A 20767-nucleotide genomic window follows, 5' to 3' on the forward strand; every position below is an offset into this window, starting at 1 on the left:
TTTACCAAACAGGCATCACCTTAGAGTCCTATTTTAAACAAAGGGCAATATTCATTCTGGCGATTACACGAGAGATTTAGCAAAGGAGATTTTTGTCCTTTTTGAAACAAAACCACCCGCTGCTCCTATCATCTATGGTTAAATTTCCCCACGTCCATATTTAGTGCTGGCTACTAGATTAAAGCATGTGAATCCCAATATTCTAAAACATGCCACCTCTTTCCCCAGAGCTTGTACGCAGAAATTATATCATAGCCCTATTGAGATAAAAACTCAGATGAGGCAGTGAATCCTTAGTATGTATTTTTAATACTACAGATGATTTTGATATACTAAAAAATCCTGGTTATAAAACAAAAATCAATATTATCATGTCTGTGTTGTGCAGTGCTGGAATACCATATAAAGTATTTGCAGACACCATGTAAATTGTGTAAACATTATAGTCATGAACCATGCAAGCACATCAGCAAAGTGAATAATAGCAAAACAAACACGTCACTCTATAAAACGTATAGAGCTAAAGAGACTCTGTCTTGCCTCCCTCATTACCTTCCTTATGTTGTAGCTGTATTTTGCATTTGTCTGTCACACATATAAAGATGTGAAACAGCATTGCATTTAAGGCACCATTTTGTATGTTATAATGTAAATAATTAGTATGTATGATGTAACAGAACCATATAAGGTCAATATAAGATAAAGGGCCACTTCTAGCGATTACTAAACACATGCAAAAAAAAAAAAAAAGAATTAAAAAAATAACACTAGTGCTTAAATAAATAACTTCTAGCTTGATGTGTTACTCAAGCACAACTGAGAATACATATTTTAGGCTGGCATATATTTCAGGGAACACAACTTGCCAATTCACTTAGCACATCATAATGCCACTGGGGTCCTCCCTCAACTGGTCAGATGATAAATAAAAATGACTGGACCTACACAGCTGCTGCCCAAATTGTTAAGGATAACAAGTACCCTTTAAGAAGATATAGCAAATTATTATTGCCCATACAACAGTAACATTTATACGTTTTTTTAACAGACACGCTAAGGTGTCACCTGTGAGTTGATTGTCGTCACTGACATTACTACACAGGTTAATATGTCATCGTAATAGGTACCACATGCTAAGAGACTGAACCAAGGGACCAAGCAATCCTCTTTCAATTGGCCCGTCTTCCCAGCAAGCAAAAAAACTAATTGTGTCAAGTGTCCAACTTTTTCAAAAAACATTGGGGTCCACCTGCTAGCTGCTAGTGAGGAGAATGGAAATATGACACTCTACTCCCCCAATTCATTAATGTGAAGAGCTGCCCCCTGGTGTGATTAGCTAACCCTTCAGTTGGCCACTGCTTTGAGTCCCCAAAATACAGCATTTTCACTAAATGTAATATCATTAATATACTGAAAACCCTAAGAAGGAATTCTGGGACCTCATTTGGTTTTAACATGTACACAGCTGGAGTTTTTCAATATTCTATAAAGTAAATCTACACTACGAGTTTACAAAACCTCCATACGCAGAATGTGATCCTATCTGTCACATCACTAATAGTGCAGCATTGTTCCACATCACTAATAGTGCACTTGTTCATTAAGAGACCCAATCTGTGCTGTGCAGACATTCTTGAAGTGTTGTGCAAAACCTACAAGGTTAGGCTAGATCAACCAAAGCTTCCTTGTGCCAAACCCAATGCTTGCATCAAATAATATGAACTAGAAACCCTGCACACGGCACTTAATGGACAAATTACACATACAAAAAATGCACAGCTGTTCAGTGTGGAACTATGCCATCTTGTGCCACTATGGAGAACTGCGGCAGAGCAATTTTTCAGCTTGTTCAGAAAAAACTTAGGCCAATTTGATTTTCTGTCTCACACTGCATGAAAGTAGCACACAAATAATATCCACCACACTAAATACTGTGACATTGTATGTGATGTTTTTTCTAGTTTGTTTCCTTTAAGGAGGTTGACAGCTTGCTTGCTGCACATTGCAGTGATTTACCTTTTTGTTAATGATATTTAAAATATTAGTAATGGTGTTACTTGAGGCTTGCCTACAAGCTGGCCATGAAAAGTAGAGGCCGCCAGTGAACACAAGTAGGGATGTCCGTTCCCCAGGAACAGGTACAGTTATCTTCATAGCCATTCAAAACAATATGCACAGTGCTGTAAGTGTAAGCGTATCAGTGTTTGCTGGTTACATTTTCTGTAGCTTGTGCATAAGATGAAGCCCTATAATTAAACCAAGTACAAATCGATTGCACCTTTAATTTTTAGGTTGAATTGAAAGAGGCACATCAGAACATGTAGCACAATACACACTTCCATGACACACTGCTTTAGGCATTGCCACAGTTGACAGGTTGTTTGTAAACCAAGGCTTGACTTCACTCTTCTTGGCAAATAAACAATACTCCTCTGTGGTGTTCCACAGGTTTTAATCTACCATATTCTTTCTGCATATGAAATATGAAGCAAATCATGTAGTATGCTAGTAGTAAGCACTACACACACAGTGTTCCTCTCTCCATATGAGATGAGTGTCAGGGTCTTTGCCGGTAAAAGTGATTGTCTGGAGTCCACCCACGTGGAAGGGGACCTCCGCCTTTCCGAATGCTCTTCATGGCTGCTGATGAAGTCACAATGGTGTAGGGTGTCCAGCCGCTAGAGGAAATGACACAAAAAAGCTTGTCATCAAGCATGCATGATAAAAATATAAACATAAACCTGTTCTCCATATAAGTGTGCTTCATTAGGCAAAATTATCTCAGCAATCAGAAACCACGGTCTTACTGAAGCACAGAATTTACAAGTTAAGACCAGGGTACGAACTGCAGACTTGATTTTGAAGATAGAAATTCCACGTTTCCCAGATATATCCTTTCCCTATCTGGTGAGTCAGTGGCATGGAACAAACCTATATATTATATCGGGTATCGGGACACTTGATACACACATATATTCCCAGGTCACTGACTCATTAACTGATGAAGCAAGGATAAGGATGACAGTACCAGAACCTGCGCCTTTATCACAGGTCAGTAGTGGTAGTGCCCACATTCCAACCTCATAGGTTTCTTTTGCTGTACATTCAGATGGCAGCAATGCACACACCAGTGCAAAAACACCCGCTGTGGTCTATTCTTTGGGAGCTTCCCCAGCAGAAGGCAGCAACAAAAATGAACAAAGGACTACATCAGTACCTGCAAACACTGCATTCTACATTTAAATGGTTCAGAAACAGATGGGGGGGGGGGTTCTACTTCAAATGAAAACCCACCACATTGTACTTATGTTTGCTGACAAGGGCATACACCTGTTTTTATTTTTACAGAGGGATCTCTTCTGGGTTTTCATATTTAGCAGGATGTAGAATGAAATAAAAAAATGCCATGAAGGATTATGAACATATTGTTAATATGAGAAAAACACTCACTTCTGGATCTGATGTAACAATCATTACAGTTTAATAGGCCATTGCGAATCCTGACATCCGTTCCTGTCGTTGCATCACCAAGTTGTCCCTTACAAATCCCACACTAAACAGAAACAGAGAATTAAAGATACAACAAATATAAATTATAATAAAGAACAAGTTAAAGTGGTTCTAAAGCCAATTTTTTTTTACCTTAATGCATTTCTTGCATTAAGGTACAAAATGCTTAGACATCAGCAATTGCATTGTACAGAGCAGCTAAGTATGGAAAAAATGAGAAAACCCCTAGAAGTGGGACTTTAAAGGTATTACCAAGGAAGTAAATGATTTAAGTAAAACATAATAATTTATTAAAAAAGTGTATATAAGACAAAAGTATTGAACATGGTCATGAATACTAGAAGAGGATAATATACAACTGTATATACAATATTCTATACCAGACGTGTTTCAGAGCTGATAGTGTTAACTGCTGAGATTTTCACATACACAAGTGTTATTTCTATTTTCTAGATATGTGTGGGTTTTTCGATCCCTTTCTGCTCCTCTTTTGCCCCTGATATTTTGCTGTAGCTTTTTTCATTATTTTTTTAATTACCCCCCATTACGCCTGGCGTGGCTAAGGCACCTCTTTTTAGGGGCAGTCTTGGGATTTGCTGTCTTGTGACAGTTTCCATCTGCCACCCCCCCCCCCCCTGTATTTCCATGGTGACCACTTAGCAGCCTCCAGGAGACACATTTCCGTGCTTCCGTGACGTCACTGCATTGCACGTGCGCATGACTTCACATCGCAAATGCGTGGTGTGGATGCGCGATGCAGGGACAACTCAGGGGGCCTCTCTGGAGCCCTGGGTCTCTTCCGGCTGCACGCAGCTGCCACCTACTAGGTGGGAGGTTCAGCGGAAATCAGCCTTTGTTTATCCTGGCTCTGCTTCAATGGCAATAGGGCCACTGACAAGATGAGCCGGTGATGTCTATGCATCTTTGGAGTTTAACAACAGTAAGAACTTTTTCCCATTCCTTGTTACCATTTTGTGGACACTTTATGGCAGGATTTTACAATCCTATTTGACTATGGAACATGACTGCCCTCTCCTGAGTGTTATCTATCTAGTGTTATCCCCTTTTATAAGGGACGAATGCCCTATTTGAGCATTCTATATATTTAACTCAGGGGCGTGTATTGTCCGTTTTTTCCATAGCAGCAATACTTACTCCAAATCTCTGGGTTCCTTTTCAGCAGTTGCTGATTTTTAACTTTCCCAGGCCTTGCCATCACGGTCCAGGAGTGACCCTATATGCTAGGTATGTTATTAGCAATTATTCAATTGTTTGCTTAGGGATCATTATCCACTGCCCATCTGTTTTTTTCCCAGGTCTCCCCTCCTTCAGGCCTCAGTGTCTGTGGGCTTCTGTCTTTAAGGACTTATCCAAACCCCTTCCCCAACTCTTTTTTTTTTTTGGAGGGGGTTAGGTGGAGTGACCCCTCTGTTTCATATCTATCTATCTATATCTATATATCTATATCTATATATCTATATATCTATATCTATATATCTATATCTATATCTCTATCTCTATATCTCTATATCTATATTTTTTTTTTTACAAATAATTGTTTCTATACAATGTGACACTCATCGCAAATATCAACTCTAAAGCAGATACAAGGTGGGCAGAGTCGCTGGGGACCTCACGTGACAGTGTTTTTAGTGTGAACATGGATTTTTCATGCATATACATCTGAATCAAATGTGAGTTGTTAAACAGATATTCCTCTCATATCTGTATGTTACTAGATAAATGTATACATTTACTGTTGACTGTCTGTATTTGAATTTTATAGACTGTATACATCCTGTTAACTCCTGATGAAAGAGATGACAATCGGCTCTAAAACACGTCGGGTATAGGATATTGTATCTACAGTTGTTGTACATTATCCTCTTCTAGTATTCATGACCATGTTCAGTACTTTTGTCATATACACTTTTTCAATAAATTATTATTTTTTACTTATATAATTTACTTCTTTGGTAGTGCCTTTAAAGTCCCACTTCTAAGGGTTTTCTCCTTTTTTCCTGTCTTTATGGGATGTGGCACACTGGGGCATTTTGTATCATCCAAACTCTTTTCACAGAGCAGCCAAGTATAGACATGTTTGTTATTAAAAAAAAGAAAAAAATGTACCTTTACAATCGCTTTAAGAGAAAATATGTAGGGGAGCACTGAATAGACATTTTGGTACCAAAACTGAAAATGAAGGCTGCACTTAGCCAAAAATTACAGTTTTTAAGAAATATTTATATTTTTATATATAATTGTATTATGTTCAACTTTTTAATAATACCATTCATTTAAATTAATATTAATTTATTGTTGCCCATTATTGGCACCTTTAGTGCAGGAAAAGCTCAAGTAAAATGCAGTCTTTGACCATTTCTTGTATCATGATGTCCTCAGTCTCTAACCATCTCTTGTATCACGTCTGCAATCTCTTACTTAAACACACTGCTAATGGTATTAGCAAAATTTCCATTCGGTGCACCTCTAGCAGACATGATACAAGAGATCAATGCAGCCTCACCAGTGCGTGCCAGATTCCGCCTCACCAGTGCGCGCCAGATGGCGCCTCACCAGTGCCCGGACCACACAGAGCAGCGATCTCCCGCTATGTCACAGAGCTGGATTTGAATTTGCCAGCCGGATGGCTGCAGTAACAATGTCCCGCCTTCCTGTGGTACACTTCACACTGATTCAGTTTCCCAGCATTGGATTAGTGTGCTGTTTATCACAGAAGGCAGGAAATTGTTACTGCGGCTTCCCAGACAATTCAGCTCTGACACAGGGAGATTGCCACTCTGCGTGAATAGGAGGAAGGACAGGAGGAGGGAGGATTCTGACTGAGCCACCAAAATGACACTCCAGCAAAGTGTGACACCCCAGGCGGACCCCCCCTTTTAGGTGCCATTATGGGCACCTTTTCAACTTTCGGTTGATTTGTTTTGGCAGCCAAAATTTTCAGTGCACCACAAAATATATGTACTGAGAGTAATGTGGAGGCTACCATTGTTCTCCTTCCTCTAAAAATGCTAGTCAATTGGCTCTCTCTGGCTAATTACTTTGATCCAAAACAATTATGTAGATTAGGTCCCTTTCACACTAGCAGGCAGATCCCAGTCCACCTGTTGGTTTTTCAGGCGGACCTGTTTGAACCCTACAGTCTGCTCTAAGGAAAGGTGAGTGTCAACGTACATGTGTCCATTGAGACCCGTCAACATCCGATCCCATCCACTAAAAACAAACAGATGGGGATCCGTTCCCCATCCATTTGGCGGACTGGATGGCAGTCGGGTGTAGATGGACAAGCAGTCTGTTTACATTCAACCACCCATAGAGGAGAGCGGGCTGTGTCTGTGTCCACTCTGCATAAGTGGAGCAGAAACGGATCTGTAATCCGTCTGTTCAGCGGGGATCAGTGGAAATATTCCCCACTGAGCAGGCGGACTCCAACTGAGCCTGCCCCGTGTGTGAGGAGCTATGAAAGTCATTGTATCTAGCAGGGAGTGAGTCACATCTGCTGCACAAGTAGTTATTTGAAGTGAACTGCAAGCAATAATTGATGGACTTTTTATTAATACTGGATGGACACTGACTGCTCCTTATCTGTATTTTACATTTCTATCACTGGGAGGTAAAGGCTCCTTTCAACTTCTATAATAGGTTAAGCGCTGCTGGAGGGAGTTTAGATATTTTACTCTGACATATGGAGCACTAAATTGTATGCTAGAGCTGAGGACCTGTGAAGTGTCAGCATTAATCACCAATCAGCTGATTTGTTGGATTGGTTGTTTAGGCATGTGATACCATAGGTATTTGCTTGATGCACCTAAAACGGGTTTGAAAAACATATCTATAGGTACATTTTAAATGCTGCTTTCTCCTGCCAGAAGAAAAGTGTTTAGAAAACCTGCAATAAGCAAGAGACCTATGCTTAAGAACCTTAATTAAAGGCCACACTATGGTTATAAAAAGGCATGGTCTGTGTTTTTAAAACAATATGTCCAAATACATTATTTTTATTAAATAAAACACTGTACCTTGAAACACTGTATGTGGAAATATAGACTAAGTGTTTCGATGATCATGGCTGCCCCCTTTCCAAGTGGTATTCCACACGTGGAACACAGTTTCTTTCCACTTACAGACCTAAAAGACAACAAGCCTTCTGTCACAAGTGATACATGAGCATGCATGTCATTTACATTTCTCCTTTCATCATAGAACATAAACACATTGAGGAAATGTGTTATTGACCTTTTGTACCTGTTGGGTGATTGGCCTTGTGAAGGAGTAGACTGTGAGGAGTTGATGATATCCCTGGGGTTCTCTAGAGGATCCAGTCTGATTTCCAAAAAGACAATAGGAGACTTGTAATATAATAATAATATAAGCAGGAACAATCCTGCTCCAACACTTTCAACACAAAAAAGTCTTACAGTCTCACAGTATATATAACTGTGATAGAATCCTGGCACAATCTATGTGTGGTCTACAATAGCAGACAAGTTCTTGGTCCTTACAATTTTATGAGATTTAGAATATGCTGAAATAATGCGTTTGATGGCAGATCAAACATAAGGCAGTGTCGCACGTCACTTGCTAAAGTGAGCATGAAGGTGATTATCTGAAATGCAATGAGCAGTGGATGTGTATACTTGATAAAATAGAGCTCCGAGGGGCTATTTAATTTTTTTGGGAAACTATTAGATCCATTAACTGATGAGAAAAGTGGTCTGACCACCAAAACTAGCCATTTTTTCCTTCTTTTGACCAATGAAACAAGGTTTTTTTTTCCCCCCTCACCAAACCAACTAACCCCAGGGCATCCACCCCTCCACCCACCTAACTGACCACAGGGCATTTTTTTACCCATAACTAACAATGAAGCATTTGTTCCTCTCAGAAGTCTAAAGGTTCCTATGATACATACTCCTCATTAATACACTCTTCTACATTATGATGTACATTGCATATACTGTACAGTATATAGTCCTGACTACTAAACTATGGGGTTGATTTACTTAAGACAAGTAGACTGTGCATTTTGCAAGTGCTGTTGCACGAATTTTACCCAGAGCTTAGTGAATGTGATGGAGCTTCACTTTGTAAAGAATAACCAATCAGATGGAAGGAAAATAAAAAACAGCATTTTTGCTTGCACATGATTGGATTATGAAATTCAGCAGTGCTTCATCGCATTCATAAAGCTCTGGGGAAAAGGAGTGCAAGTGCACTTGCAAATTGAATTTAGGGTTGAATATATTTTTATTATATGCCAGGTAATATGAAATAACAAACATGAAAACAGGTAACCACAATATGTATACCACCATTAACATCAAAATAGGCACATTGGTAAGAACAAGAAAAAAAAAAGGGGGGGAGGGGGGGACTATTTGAATTTAGTAATCAACAGAAAACGACCCCTGTATGTGCTATGTTGTATGTTACAAGATCTGACCAGAGGTTCTTAACCTCAGTCCTCAAGTACCCCCAACGGGCCATGTTTTCTGGTTTTCCTTGGCTTTGCACAGCTGCTTCAAATCAATATCAATGACATGGTATTGATAAGAGCTATTTTATCTAAGGGAAGCTCCAAAAACATGGCTCGTTGGGGACTGAGGACTGAGCTTGAGAACCACTGCTCTAGACAATGGGGTTGATTTACGAAAACTGGAGAGTGCAAAATCTGATCCTTGGCATTCAATCAGCTCTGAACTTCAGCTTGTTCAATGAAGCTTTGACAATAAAACCTGGAAGCGGATTGGTTTCTATGCAGAGCGGCAACAGATTTTGCACTCTCCAGTTTTAGTAAATCAACCCCCTATGTTGTATATTACATAGGCCTGACCAAAGTGCTTATATTCTCAGCAGTTATTTGTTGCTGCAAAGTCTGCAAATTTGTTTTCTTCTTTAAATGCTTGCCGACCGCATCTTGAGGATGTACAGCGGCAAAGCGGCTTGTGTGGTATCATGTACGTAGTATGTTATCTGTGCGCTTGGGCAGGGGGTGCACACGTGCCTGCTGGCCCAGCTTTGCTATGATTCGTTATAGCAGCTTCCAGCCAATGATTGACCGCTGGCACCCGGCGATCGGCTCTGAGCTTCCCTGGACAAAGCAGTGACAAGGGATCACATTGTTTGTTCATTTCATGCTAAGCAGTGAATGAAAAATAGATTCCCAGTAAAAGCAGCACACAATACACATAAGCACTTGTTAGGCATACATTTAACCCCTTTATCGCCCTAATGTTAACCCCTTCCTGCCCAGTGTCGTTAGTACAGTGACAGTGCATATTATCACTGTATTAATGTCACTGGTAATGTCAGTGGCAATTAGTCAGTGCCCCCCCAGCTTCAGTTATTGTCAGATTGACCACCACACTAACACAGTCCATTATAAGTCACTGATCACAGCCAAAATAAATAAATAAAAATTCCACTATATATCCCAGTTTGTAGATGCTTTAACTTTCAAACACCACAATATACAGTTATTGGGATTTTTTTTTACCAAAGACATGTAGCAGAATACATTTTGGTCAAAATGTATTAAGGGATTATATTTTTTAATTTTTTTATGGGAAATGTTTTATACCAGAAAGTAAAAAATACCAGTCTTTTTTATTTAAATAATAATAAACAAAAAACTCAGAGATGATCAAATACCACTAAAGGAAATCTCTATCTGTGAGAAAGAAATTATTATTTTGCTTGGGTACAGCACTGCATGACTGCACAATTGTCAGTTAAACTAGCGCAGTGCTGAAGAGCATAAAACAGCCTGGTCGTAAAGGGGTCAAAAGCTTCCGGAGCTGAAGTGGTTTAAGAAGGTTCAAACACCCAGAAAGGAGACCCCAGAAACCTCAACTTATAAGGACAACCAAGGTAAGAAGATGAGAAAACGTACCCCTTTGAATCCACACAGGGCGATCGCGGCTGACTGCTTTTACTATCCACAAAATTATTAAGAGATTCCACGTCCTCAGCCACATGGGATTCCAAAGTTACGCCTGATGTTAGAAAAAAAAATGTATTGTTAAAGATACCTTGTGGGCCTCCGGCCTTTAAAGTGGTTCTAAAGTCTAAGCGCTTTTTATACTATGCATCAAAGTAAAAAACACTCCACTGTCTGTTCTGACCGCCCCCCCCCCCCCAAATCCCTAAACACTTACCTGACTCCTCCACTTATCCAGCGCTATCCTGTCTGTCGTGCTGTTGCTCTCTTTTCCTCTTCCCACAGGAGACTGACTCAGTCAGACTCAGCGGAGGAGAGAGCGGGGGGGCGTAGCCAAGCTATGCTGTGTGAGTCTATGGATGCACACAGCCCGGCTCACGAGTGTGCCCACACAGGTGCCCCATCAGTAGCCAGCCTGCTAAGAGGGCACTCAGAAGATGGAGGAGGAGAGGAAAGAGTGCAGGTCGGCACTTTGGAAGAAGCATGATGCATATACGGCCAATATTGTTAAAAATTACTTAAAATAGTCTCATGTTCAGCATTCACAAAATTACATTTAGCAGCGAGTTGGATAATCCCGGTCTAGGTACATAAGACTTGACTTACCAAATTGTAAGTGAAGGCTGGTGGGTGTATTGCCCTGTTGTTGGTGTCCATAGTTGTTGTCATATGTCACTGCCACCATTTCTTCTGTTTCCAGTCTGCTGGTACCAGAGGACACATTATGAAAAGGTCATTTTCTTTAGCACATAAGATAAACACAGCTTATTATATAATATTTTAGGATCTCCTCCAGGAGAGTTTAAAACCACAGCATTTCCCTGTGTGGCAACTAAATTCTGTATGCACAACACTATTCAGCACAAAGCAACTGCTCTCTCAGTATTTTATGCAAGAGCAGATAATGTCTTGCATTGCAGTATATTCTTATGTTTTTGAATAAATCTCCTCTTTCATATAGAACTTGACAATTCAAACAAACAGCATACAAGGAAGACAGTTGCTTGAATAGGCGCATATAGATTTGAGTAACCTCCAATGTTAGCTTTCATCCTTTAAACATGAGGAGAGTTGCTGTAAGTAGCAACTTTAATTGCTCTATTCTGTGGTGTCTGTAAAGTATCTTGCATGCATAGCAAATAATTTAAGTTCCAAAGCATTAGCTTGGAACGCTTTCATTCCATGGAGTATAGCACATTCAGAAAGCAGCCAACAAAGGGGTAAGGCTATGGAGTATACTGCATTCTTTCTATATCATTATGCACCCTCCTTATATACATACCCGCTTCCGTTATTCTGCACTTCTGGTCTATTGAGAGCTCCCTCCAGTGTCCATAACGGCACCTGCGGTTTATTATCTTCTGGCTGTGCTGCCTCTTTTACACAGCTCTTGGCCTCTGTCCAAGTCTGCAAACAGACCAAAATAATATTAAACTAATGGTCATCAAAACAGCAGGCCCCGAACAACCATGGCAAATCATATTATGCTTACAAATGACTCCCATCAACATATAATTCATGCTGTAACTTAGAGAGGCTGATTCATTGTACAATACCTCTCCATAAAATATGCTTGCTAGAACTCTGGAAAAAAGGACCCATTGGTACCAGCCTTGTTTAATACTATGTTTTATTATTAGTACAACAATACTAAATAATATGGACTTCTGTATAAAAAAGTCCCTGAAACTGTATGATGTACAGTAAACACCGACGGACAGATACAGCTATACATAGACACAGGGTGGCTGACAGATTCAAAGGAAAGATGCAGCATCAGTTTTATTTTTTTTAACAATCGATGCGTGAACATGAATGTTCCTTTTAGTGGAGTATGCATGTCTTTCTTAGGGCTGATATGTCATCAGATGTTCAGATATCCATAGTGCTGGTCTTTGCTTTTCGCCGTAAAATCTGATCAAGCCAATCAATTTGTGGTTTTGACTGTTTTAGCCTTAATAGCACTGGTTGTGCTTCCATTATGTAAGCCAATTAATACGAAATACTTAATATTAAGACTGTATACCTGCTCAACCCCAGAACTTTGTCTTTTCCAAAAGGGAAACTGGTGCAAGATAAGATTCCGTATCTTTCTGTATCTCAATGTATAGTAAATCTGGCACCCAGATCCCAGTTCCAGTCCTTTATTGTAAATAAGATGAGTGCTGTTTGTAAGCTGTAAGCTCTTTGCAAAATAACAAAAAGGGATTGGAACACAATATCTGGGTGCTAGTTTTACTATACACCATTATATAGGCGTTTTTAAAGCATCTATACATGGAAATTCTGGCTTCCAATCAAGCTGTTCATACAGTTTGAACAGAGCTTGATTATGTCTCCTGCCATTGCAGTAAGCCAACAAATGCCTTTTAAACCCATTCACTTTCAGCAGTCATTTGCCCGACTGGCAAAACCAAAACCATCCTGGCTGATCAGGCTTTTTAAAATGCTGTCAGAACCCAATGGTTTTAGATATGTCACCCACAAATGGGGCAGTGTATGTTGTCCATAGACATGGGGCAGGGAACTTAACAGATATTGTAGATCATAGACATGCCTCTTCAGAGGTTGTTTCTTGCTCTCTGTGGCTGGGGGTTGTGCTGCCATTCATCTCACATACACCATGATGTAAACTTGTAGCAGGGGAAACCGTCAATGGCATTAAGGTGTCTTCGATGATTTTCCTCTCCTGAAGAGACATTTAAGACAAGATCAAAAAATAGCATAGAAAAATATGAAATTGGTTTATTTAGAAAAAAAAAACAATAAAAAACAGGGTTATATCATGTACACACAATTAAAAAAAGAACAATTGACAATCTAGGTATAATGCAGTTTGTAAATTGTTCATTCAAAGTCCTCCTAGTTTACATGTTCTATATACACTATATTACCAAAAGTATTGGGACACCTGCCTTTACACTCACATGAACTTTGATGGCATCACAGTCTTAGTCCATAGGGTTCAGTATTGAGTTGGCCCACCCTTTGTAGCTATAACAGCGTCAACTCTACTGGGAAGGCGGTCCACAAGGTTTAGGAGTGTGTCTATGGGAAGGTTTGACCATTCTTTCAGAAGTGCATTTGTGAGGTCAGGCACTGATTTGGACGGGAGGGCCTGGCTCACACTCTCCCCTCTAATTCATCCCAAAGGTGTTCTATCGGGTTGAGGTCAGGACTCTGTGCAGGCCAGTCAAGTTGCTCCACCCTAAACTTGCTCATCCATGTCTTTATGGACCTTGCTTTGTTCACAGGTGCGCAGTAATTTTGGAACAGGAAGGGGCCATTCCCAAACTGTTCCCACAATGTTGAGAGCATGAAATTGTCCAAAATGTCTTGGTATGCTGACACCTTAAGATTTTCCTCACTAGAACTAAGGAGCTAAGCCCAACCCCTGAAAAACAACCCCACACCCTAATCCCCTCTCCACCGAATGATTTGAACCAGTGCACATCGCAAGCTCCATAAAGACATGGATGAGCGAGTTTGGAGTAGAGAACTTGACTGCCCTTCACAGACTCCTGACCTCAACCCAACAGAACACCTTTGGGATGTATTAGAGGGGAGACTTGGAGCCAGGCCTTCTTGTCCACATCAGAGCCTGACCTTGTAAATGCACTTCTGGAAGAATAGTCAAACATTCCCATAGACACACTCCTAAACCTTGAGGACAGCCTTCCCAGAAGAGTTATAGCTGCAAAGGGTGGGCCAACTCAATATTAAACCCTTTGAACAATTTCAAGCAACGTGCCAAAGATATACATGATTGAAAAAGGCCCTGAAAACAAATAAAACTTCATAAAACAGAGGTACTGCATGCATGTAGTATAGGTATTCCATGCCTGTGGAAGTATGAAAGAAATTGTACTATGGACTCTCAAAGCTAAAGCCACACAACACAGCTCAGTGCTCATTTTTGCTAAAGTCTAATCATGTCACTTATGAACCCCTTAAGGTGCCCATAGATTGATCCCAATTACGATAAGTGCAGGCCATACATGTTTGACAGAAATTGATTGTTAGCTTTCTGTCAAGCTATCAAACAGCCGCTGATCAGTGTATTTTCTCCATCCACTTTGCTTGTCTTGATAGGGGAATCTATTCATATAGTCCTCTGGCTGATCAAAAAGAAACAATTTATCTATGTCCAGCTTTACTGTAAAGAGCCACCAAGTACAATGCTCTGTGTTGAGCACTACCATTTCTAGCTCTACAACCTCCAATCTACAGCTGACAATACACACATAGATTTTTCCATTCAACCAGAAGGCTGAACTGGAAAAAATAAATAAATAAAAAATTCAGAGAAAACTGATTATTTTATTCCATACACAGCAGAGATAGTCAAATCTCTCACTGCAGTTATTGTATTTTGCCAGCCAGTCCCACCAGCTGTCAAAATACCCAAACAGTAGCCGCATTCGATTGGTGCAGGTGCCGATCAGCTGCCAATTTTCCACCAAACTCCTTTTAATTTTCAGTCAAGTGAAGTCAACTGGGATTCGGCCGACAGGGCAACCCACTGAGCGCATTTTGGCAGGTTCCCCCTTTAATGCTAGGTTCATACCTATGCAGGTTGCAGTTGATGCATTCTTCAGCGTGTTTTTCACATGTTTATGATGCTTTTTTTTGGAGAGGTGTGTTGTCATATGGGACTATCAGCAAAAACGCAGCAGAAAAAAGCAGACACTGCACTTTTGATACGTTTCTGCCGTGTTTCCATTGAAGTCTATGATATCAAAAATGTAAAAAAGTCCCTGAGCCTTTACCCAAAATACACAGACGTGAACGTGACACATAGAGAAATCGTGTTTACCACTTAAAGACTGCCCACAGCACATATACTGCGGCAGGGTGGCTCTATTGCATGAAATGATGTACCTGTACGTTGTTTTGTGTAATAGATACAGGGCCCCCCGCGATCTTTACAGAGGCAGAGCGGAGATCTGCCTATGTAAACAAGGCTCCCCATTTTGACGAGAGAGAGAGAGAGAGAGAGAGAGAGAGAGAGAGCGAGAGAGCGAGAGAGCGAGAGAGTCAGTCCGTCCCTGTGACAGTAATAGAAACCACTCAATATACACTTATTAGGATTTTTTTTTACCAAACATATGTAGAAGAATACACATATTGGCCAAAACTGTTGAACTGTTTTTTTTTTACATCTTTTAATTGTATATGCGTTATAACAAAAGTCAAAAATATAGTTTTCACTTTATTTTTGTTTATATGGCAAAAAATAAAAACCAGAGAGGTGATCAAATAACACACAAAAGGACACCACTTTTAATTGGGCACATCGTTAAACATCCACGCAATTGTCAGTAAAAATACTGCAGTGCCATATCGCAAAAAATGGCCTGGTAATTAAGGGGGTAAATCCTTCTGGGGCCGAAGTGGTTAAAGGGACTTTCTGAAAAAAACGAAAAACGCACTGCAAAACGCATAGGTGTGAATCTAGCCTAAATGTAAGGTAGTTTAGCGAACAATAATAAACTTGCTAGTGATACCCCCCCTTACCCCAACACATACATTTAAGAATACAGACTTGGACTATCACATTTCAAAAATAATTTCAAAATTTCAATTAAAAAAAACGCAAGATGGCAGAATTACCTCCTCATAATATTTACGTTCCTCCTCTTCCACCTCTTTTTGAGCTTTTTGCCATTCCTCCTTCAGCTTCTCCTGCTCTTTCTGGTATTTCTCCTGTTTTGAATTAGATTCAAGTTTTGTTATAACAGAGAGGCAAGTTTAATGAACTACATTTCAATTGCAATTTAATTTAAAGTGTGAATATAGGAAAGCCGATATTCTCATATGAGCTGTCACTGTAGGAAATAAAACTAGAACCCCCGCCCCAACGTTGCGTACCCTCGGTTTCACTGCTGCTTACCCAGTCCTGTGCCATCATTTTTCTCTTTTACATCATCAGGGAACCAGCTGTTATGTTGGTTTTTACATTGGCCCCCTGATAAGCCACAATGTATGTGCTGTAGTTTGCTTACATTATTCTTGCTTTGCAAGAAAGCCAGAAAGTGGAAGCGAGGGTCTGATCCCAACAAAAAAAAAAGGCTTTTTTAACTAAAATTAATAAATTGTCCAATTGTGTATTAGGAGGGGGAAAGGAGAAAAATGGAGTGCGACTAAACATTTTAGCTACACGTAGACTTTAAAGCGGGGGTCAGCAATCCGTTGATCACAATCTACCCATCAACCGTGGGGAGCCGATGGGTAGATCTCGAGCACATACCTGGTTTGCCTCCACAGCTCACATCTTTGGAGAGCGGAAGGCAGAACAGTACTGGACAGAGGGCGGGAGCTGCCTCAGTTAACCAGCGAGTGATTGGCTACAAGGACTGCGGTTATTTGGAAAAATTAGCTCCCGCTCCTGCCTTCTGTCTTTGCTGCCTCCCACTCTCTGCTCTGCTGCACACGTTGTAAGGTAGGAAATTGCTATCCATACAATACAACACTGCTGTGTGTTTGTGAAAGGACAAAGGACACTGCTGGGGGTGGAGGAGGGAGACAGAGGACACTACTGTGGGGGGAAACTGCTATGGGGCCAGAAGACACTGCTTTTGGGGGGCATAAGATATTGGGGGCGGGGGGGTTATGTTAAGGGGGCAGAGGAGGACACTGCTATTGTGCTATTGGGGGGGAGGTGGCAGAGGACACTAACATGGGGGGGTTCCAAAGAGGGCAGAGGACACTGCTATTGGGGGGGGTATAGGAGTCTACAGTGAGGGGTGATGTGAAGTGGTGCAGAAGACACTGCTGTGAGGTTGGCTACCCCTGCTTTAACATGTATGACCAAATCGTTTTTTGTTAGATTTGAATAGACTGGGGAAGAGTTAGAACCCCAATAAGGTTTTTATTACTTTTTGCATATTTATTTTTCAAGCCGTCGTCCGCCGTCTAATTACCGACACACATATTTATAGACAAAAACAACTAAATTTTAGATTTGTTAGAAAAAATATAATCATTAGGGACCATAAGATGTACCTGTAGCAGTCTCTCCTGCTCCTGCTGCCACCGCTCCTGTCGTCTTCGCTCTTCTTCTGGATCCCAAGAACAAAATCGAGTTGGAGAATTTAAAGCGGGTATTGGTACCTATCAGTAAACAAAGACAATTAGTTAAATATACAGAGCTAAAATAAATTGGCAATTGTTTGCATGGCAATGTTTCTGCATTTGTTGATGAAATGTCATGGATTAGCATCAGGAAGGGGCAGGACTACAGGCCAGAAGCATTAGCCACATGTATAGCCTGGGGCTAGAATCCAAGGGGTTCTACAGGGACACAAGGATCGATTTATAGACTAGTATGTCCTTGCAGGCCCCACTTTGTTTTAGGTTAGGTTCACTTAAAATATTTATTTTGATACAATATCACAAACTCTTTAAACATTAACCATACTAATCTATGTTACAGCCATCCAAGTCTTTCACCCAGCACTAAACCACCCTTAAAGAATTCTGCGAAAGTTAATTAAGGCAGTCAGAGATGCAGAATGATTAATTGCCCTAATTAATGCAAAACACGATGGATAATCAGCATCGATGTTACTGCTCATCTTGTGAAAGGATTAGCTGCATCTTCAGCTTAGCAAAATAAAGTTTAAAGCATGTAATGACACAAACATGCCTCGTAAAATTACTTACTGCTGAGTTCCCGCTGCTTTCTGGATCTCCTGTCAAACAGAAGTGAACAAAATGAAAAATACTTTATTTTCCTTCTAACATATTTACATTTGACTATTACACGAATATCTGTATATTTCGTCTGTTCCAAACAAAGAATTTAAATGTCAATTTAGTCCACTGTTTGTATAAATGATAGTCTTTACTGCCAAAAGGAATAGCCTACAATAGGTCCCACTTGTGATAATATAGTAGAATACAGATTAAGATCTGGGAATACTATAGTTTGTATAAAATATACCTTTTAATTATATGTCTCTCTAAAAACATAAATCATACAGATTAAATATACATCTAAAAACCTCATGGGACCCATGTACAGTTTATTATCTGCCAACTATTGAACCGTTCTTCTTTTGCAGTTTTTTTTAAAAATCCATGCAATTCAAATAATCTAGCCAGTCCACTTCTCCTATGCAAAGGGCCTCCAAGCGTTTAAAGAGTTTTTAAATAAGTATTATGAAGAGTACCTCATGAGGATTTTAGTAGTGCGTTGGCTTAATCTTTACAATTTATATTTTTAAGTAGACATGTAATCACCATTTTTTTAGCCAAATATATTTCTAAAGGTGCTATTGACATGAAATTTTCACAACATGGACGGTAACAACTTATGCAAGCCACACATACAAAGAAACCAAAACAAATAAGTTCAGAAATTAAGTTATATGTACCGGTAATACAATGGAATGACACAGGTAAAAAGTATCGAACCCATGAAGAAATGGAGGTGCAAAAAGGCATGGAAATCCAAGTCAACAGCTGAAATCTATCAGTAATTAGAAAGCAATCCTGCACCTCGTCAGTGCAAAGTAATACCAGCTGGTTCAGTCTCAACTGATGGCCTATAAAAAAAGTGTCTCATTACCAAGGTGTCTCACAAGACATCTCATGATGGCTAAAAGCAAAGAGCTTTCTCAAGACCTTATTGTTGCAAAACATATTGATAGCATTGGTTACAGAAGGTAAACTTCTGAATGTTCCAGTGAGCACCGTTGGGGTCATAAAGAACATAATTTCACCATAAACCAGCCACGACCAGGTGCTCCTCGCCAGAGGAGTGAAAAGAATTTTAAAGAAGAGTTCTCCAAGAGCCAAGGAATAATTTTGGAGAGTGTCAGAAAGGTCTGGATTTAGCAGGTACAATGGTTTCAAAGAAAACAATAAGTAATGCACTCAACCACCATGGCCTTAATGCACACTCACCACACAAGACCCAATTGCTGAAGAAAAAGCACGTTGAAGTTGTTTAAAGTTTTCTGCGCAACATTCAGACAAGCCTGTGAAATATAGGGAGAATATAGTCTGGTCAGATGAGACCAAAATTTAACTCTTTGGATGCCAAAACTCAAACCATGTTTGGAGGTCAAATGGCACTGCACATCACCCCAAAAAGGAAGTGGGAACATCATGGTATGGGGATGTTTTTCAGCATACAGTACTTTCAAACTTCATATCATTGAAGGAAGGATGAATGTAAAAATGTATGAAGACATTCTTGATTAAAATTTGCTGCCATCTACCAGGATGATGACGTTAAAATGAGTGTGGACATTTCAGAAAATCAATGATCCCAAACACAAAGCCAAGGAAACTCTCAATCGGTTTCAAAGAAAGAAAATAAAGCTGCTAGAATGGCACAGCCAATCGCCTGACTTGAATCCAATAGAAAATCTATGAAAGAATTTAAGAGATTCATAGAAGAGGCCCATGGAACCTTCAAGATTTGAAGGCCGTTTGTGAGGAAGAATGGGCCAAAATCACAACCTGAGTAATGCCTTGCAACTAGTTTCTCAATACAAGAGGCGACTTGAAGCTGCCATTACCAACAAAGGATTTGTACAAAGTATTAAATAAGTTTCAGTTAGTGTGTTCAATACTTTTTCCCTGTGTCATTCCATTTTATTACACATAACTTAATTTCTGAACTAATTTGCTTTGGTTTCTTTGTATGCATGGATTGTTACCAACATGTGGCAAAATAACACCTTTAGAAATATAGCCAATGGCTGAGAGCACTGACAGAAGTGTTCTGGTGGGGGCCGGGCCCCTGTCAGAAAACAATAGCACAGCAGGGGAGGCCACTGTACTAACATTGGATTGTTAGTACAGTGGCTCCTCCTGAGATGTCAGTTTTTTTTCGTTCAGCCTGCTGGGTTGAATGAAAAAAACAAATAATATGTACTAGGCTTAAGAGTCCACTTACCTTACCAGTGGCGTTGTTCCCTGATAGCGGACCATAGAAATGTTGCAACATCATAGCTCCCTCATTAGTAACTGAGATTCTGCAGCATTTTAGGCCAGTGAAGGAGCAACACCCATTAACAGAATTGATTGCTTAAGGTAGAACTTAAAGTGGCTCTAAATCCTTAAAGTTTTTCACCTCAATGCACTCTATGCATTAAGGTGAAAAACGTGTACTGCGGACTCCCTTCCCAGCCCCCCACCCCCCTTATTCTTACCTGAGCCCTATCCGATCCAAAAGATGTTCACAAAAGCAGCAGCTCTCATCTCTGTCTCCCTCCTCCTTGGGCAGACTGATAGCAGCGGAAGCCATTGGCTCCTGCTCCCGTCAATCAAACACTGCTGAAC

General features: G+C 40.2%; 1 protein-coding gene across 9 annotated transcripts in view; it reads right to left on the reverse strand.

Annotated features, from left to right (window-relative positions):
- Positions 1-290: 290 nt before the first annotated feature.
- The window catches only part of LIMCH1 (LIM and calponin homology domains 1), a 375099-nt gene continuing 354622 nt past the window's right edge, over positions 291-20767 (reverse strand). For 7 of the 9 annotated variants that reach the window (XM_077477572.1, XM_077477576.1, XM_077477575.1 and 4 more), the window contains 11 exons: positions 18137-18165; positions 17477-17584; positions 16085-16177; positions 13029-13160; positions 11754-11878; positions 11078-11175; positions 10424-10526; positions 7768-7854; positions 7551-7659; positions 3451-3553; positions 291-2678 (listed from right to left, as the gene is read on the reverse strand). In XM_077477572.1, coding sequence (XP_077333698.1) covers positions 2653-2678; positions 3451-3553; positions 7551-7659; positions 7768-7854; positions 10424-10526; positions 11078-11175; positions 11754-11878; positions 13029-13160; positions 16085-16177; positions 17477-17584; positions 18137-18165 — 1013 coding nt within the window. In that variant the 3' untranslated portion in view covers positions 291-2652. The remainder of the gene's footprint in view (positions 2679-3450; positions 3554-7550; positions 7660-7767; positions 7855-10423; positions 10527-11077; positions 11176-11753; positions 11879-13028; positions 13161-16084; positions 16178-17476; positions 17585-18136; positions 18166-20767) is intronic. The other 2 variants (XM_077477570.1, XM_077477571.1) reach the window with 2 other exon arrangements.

The sequence above is a fragment of the Lithobates pipiens genome, unplaced genomic scaffold (assembly GCF_037356315.1).
Source record: "Lithobates pipiens isolate NorthernLeopardFrog02 unplaced genomic scaffold, aLitPip1_a1.2 Scaffold_13, whole genome shotgun sequence".
Taxonomy (NCBI): domain Eukaryota; kingdom Metazoa; phylum Chordata; class Amphibia; order Anura; family Ranidae; genus Lithobates; species Lithobates pipiens.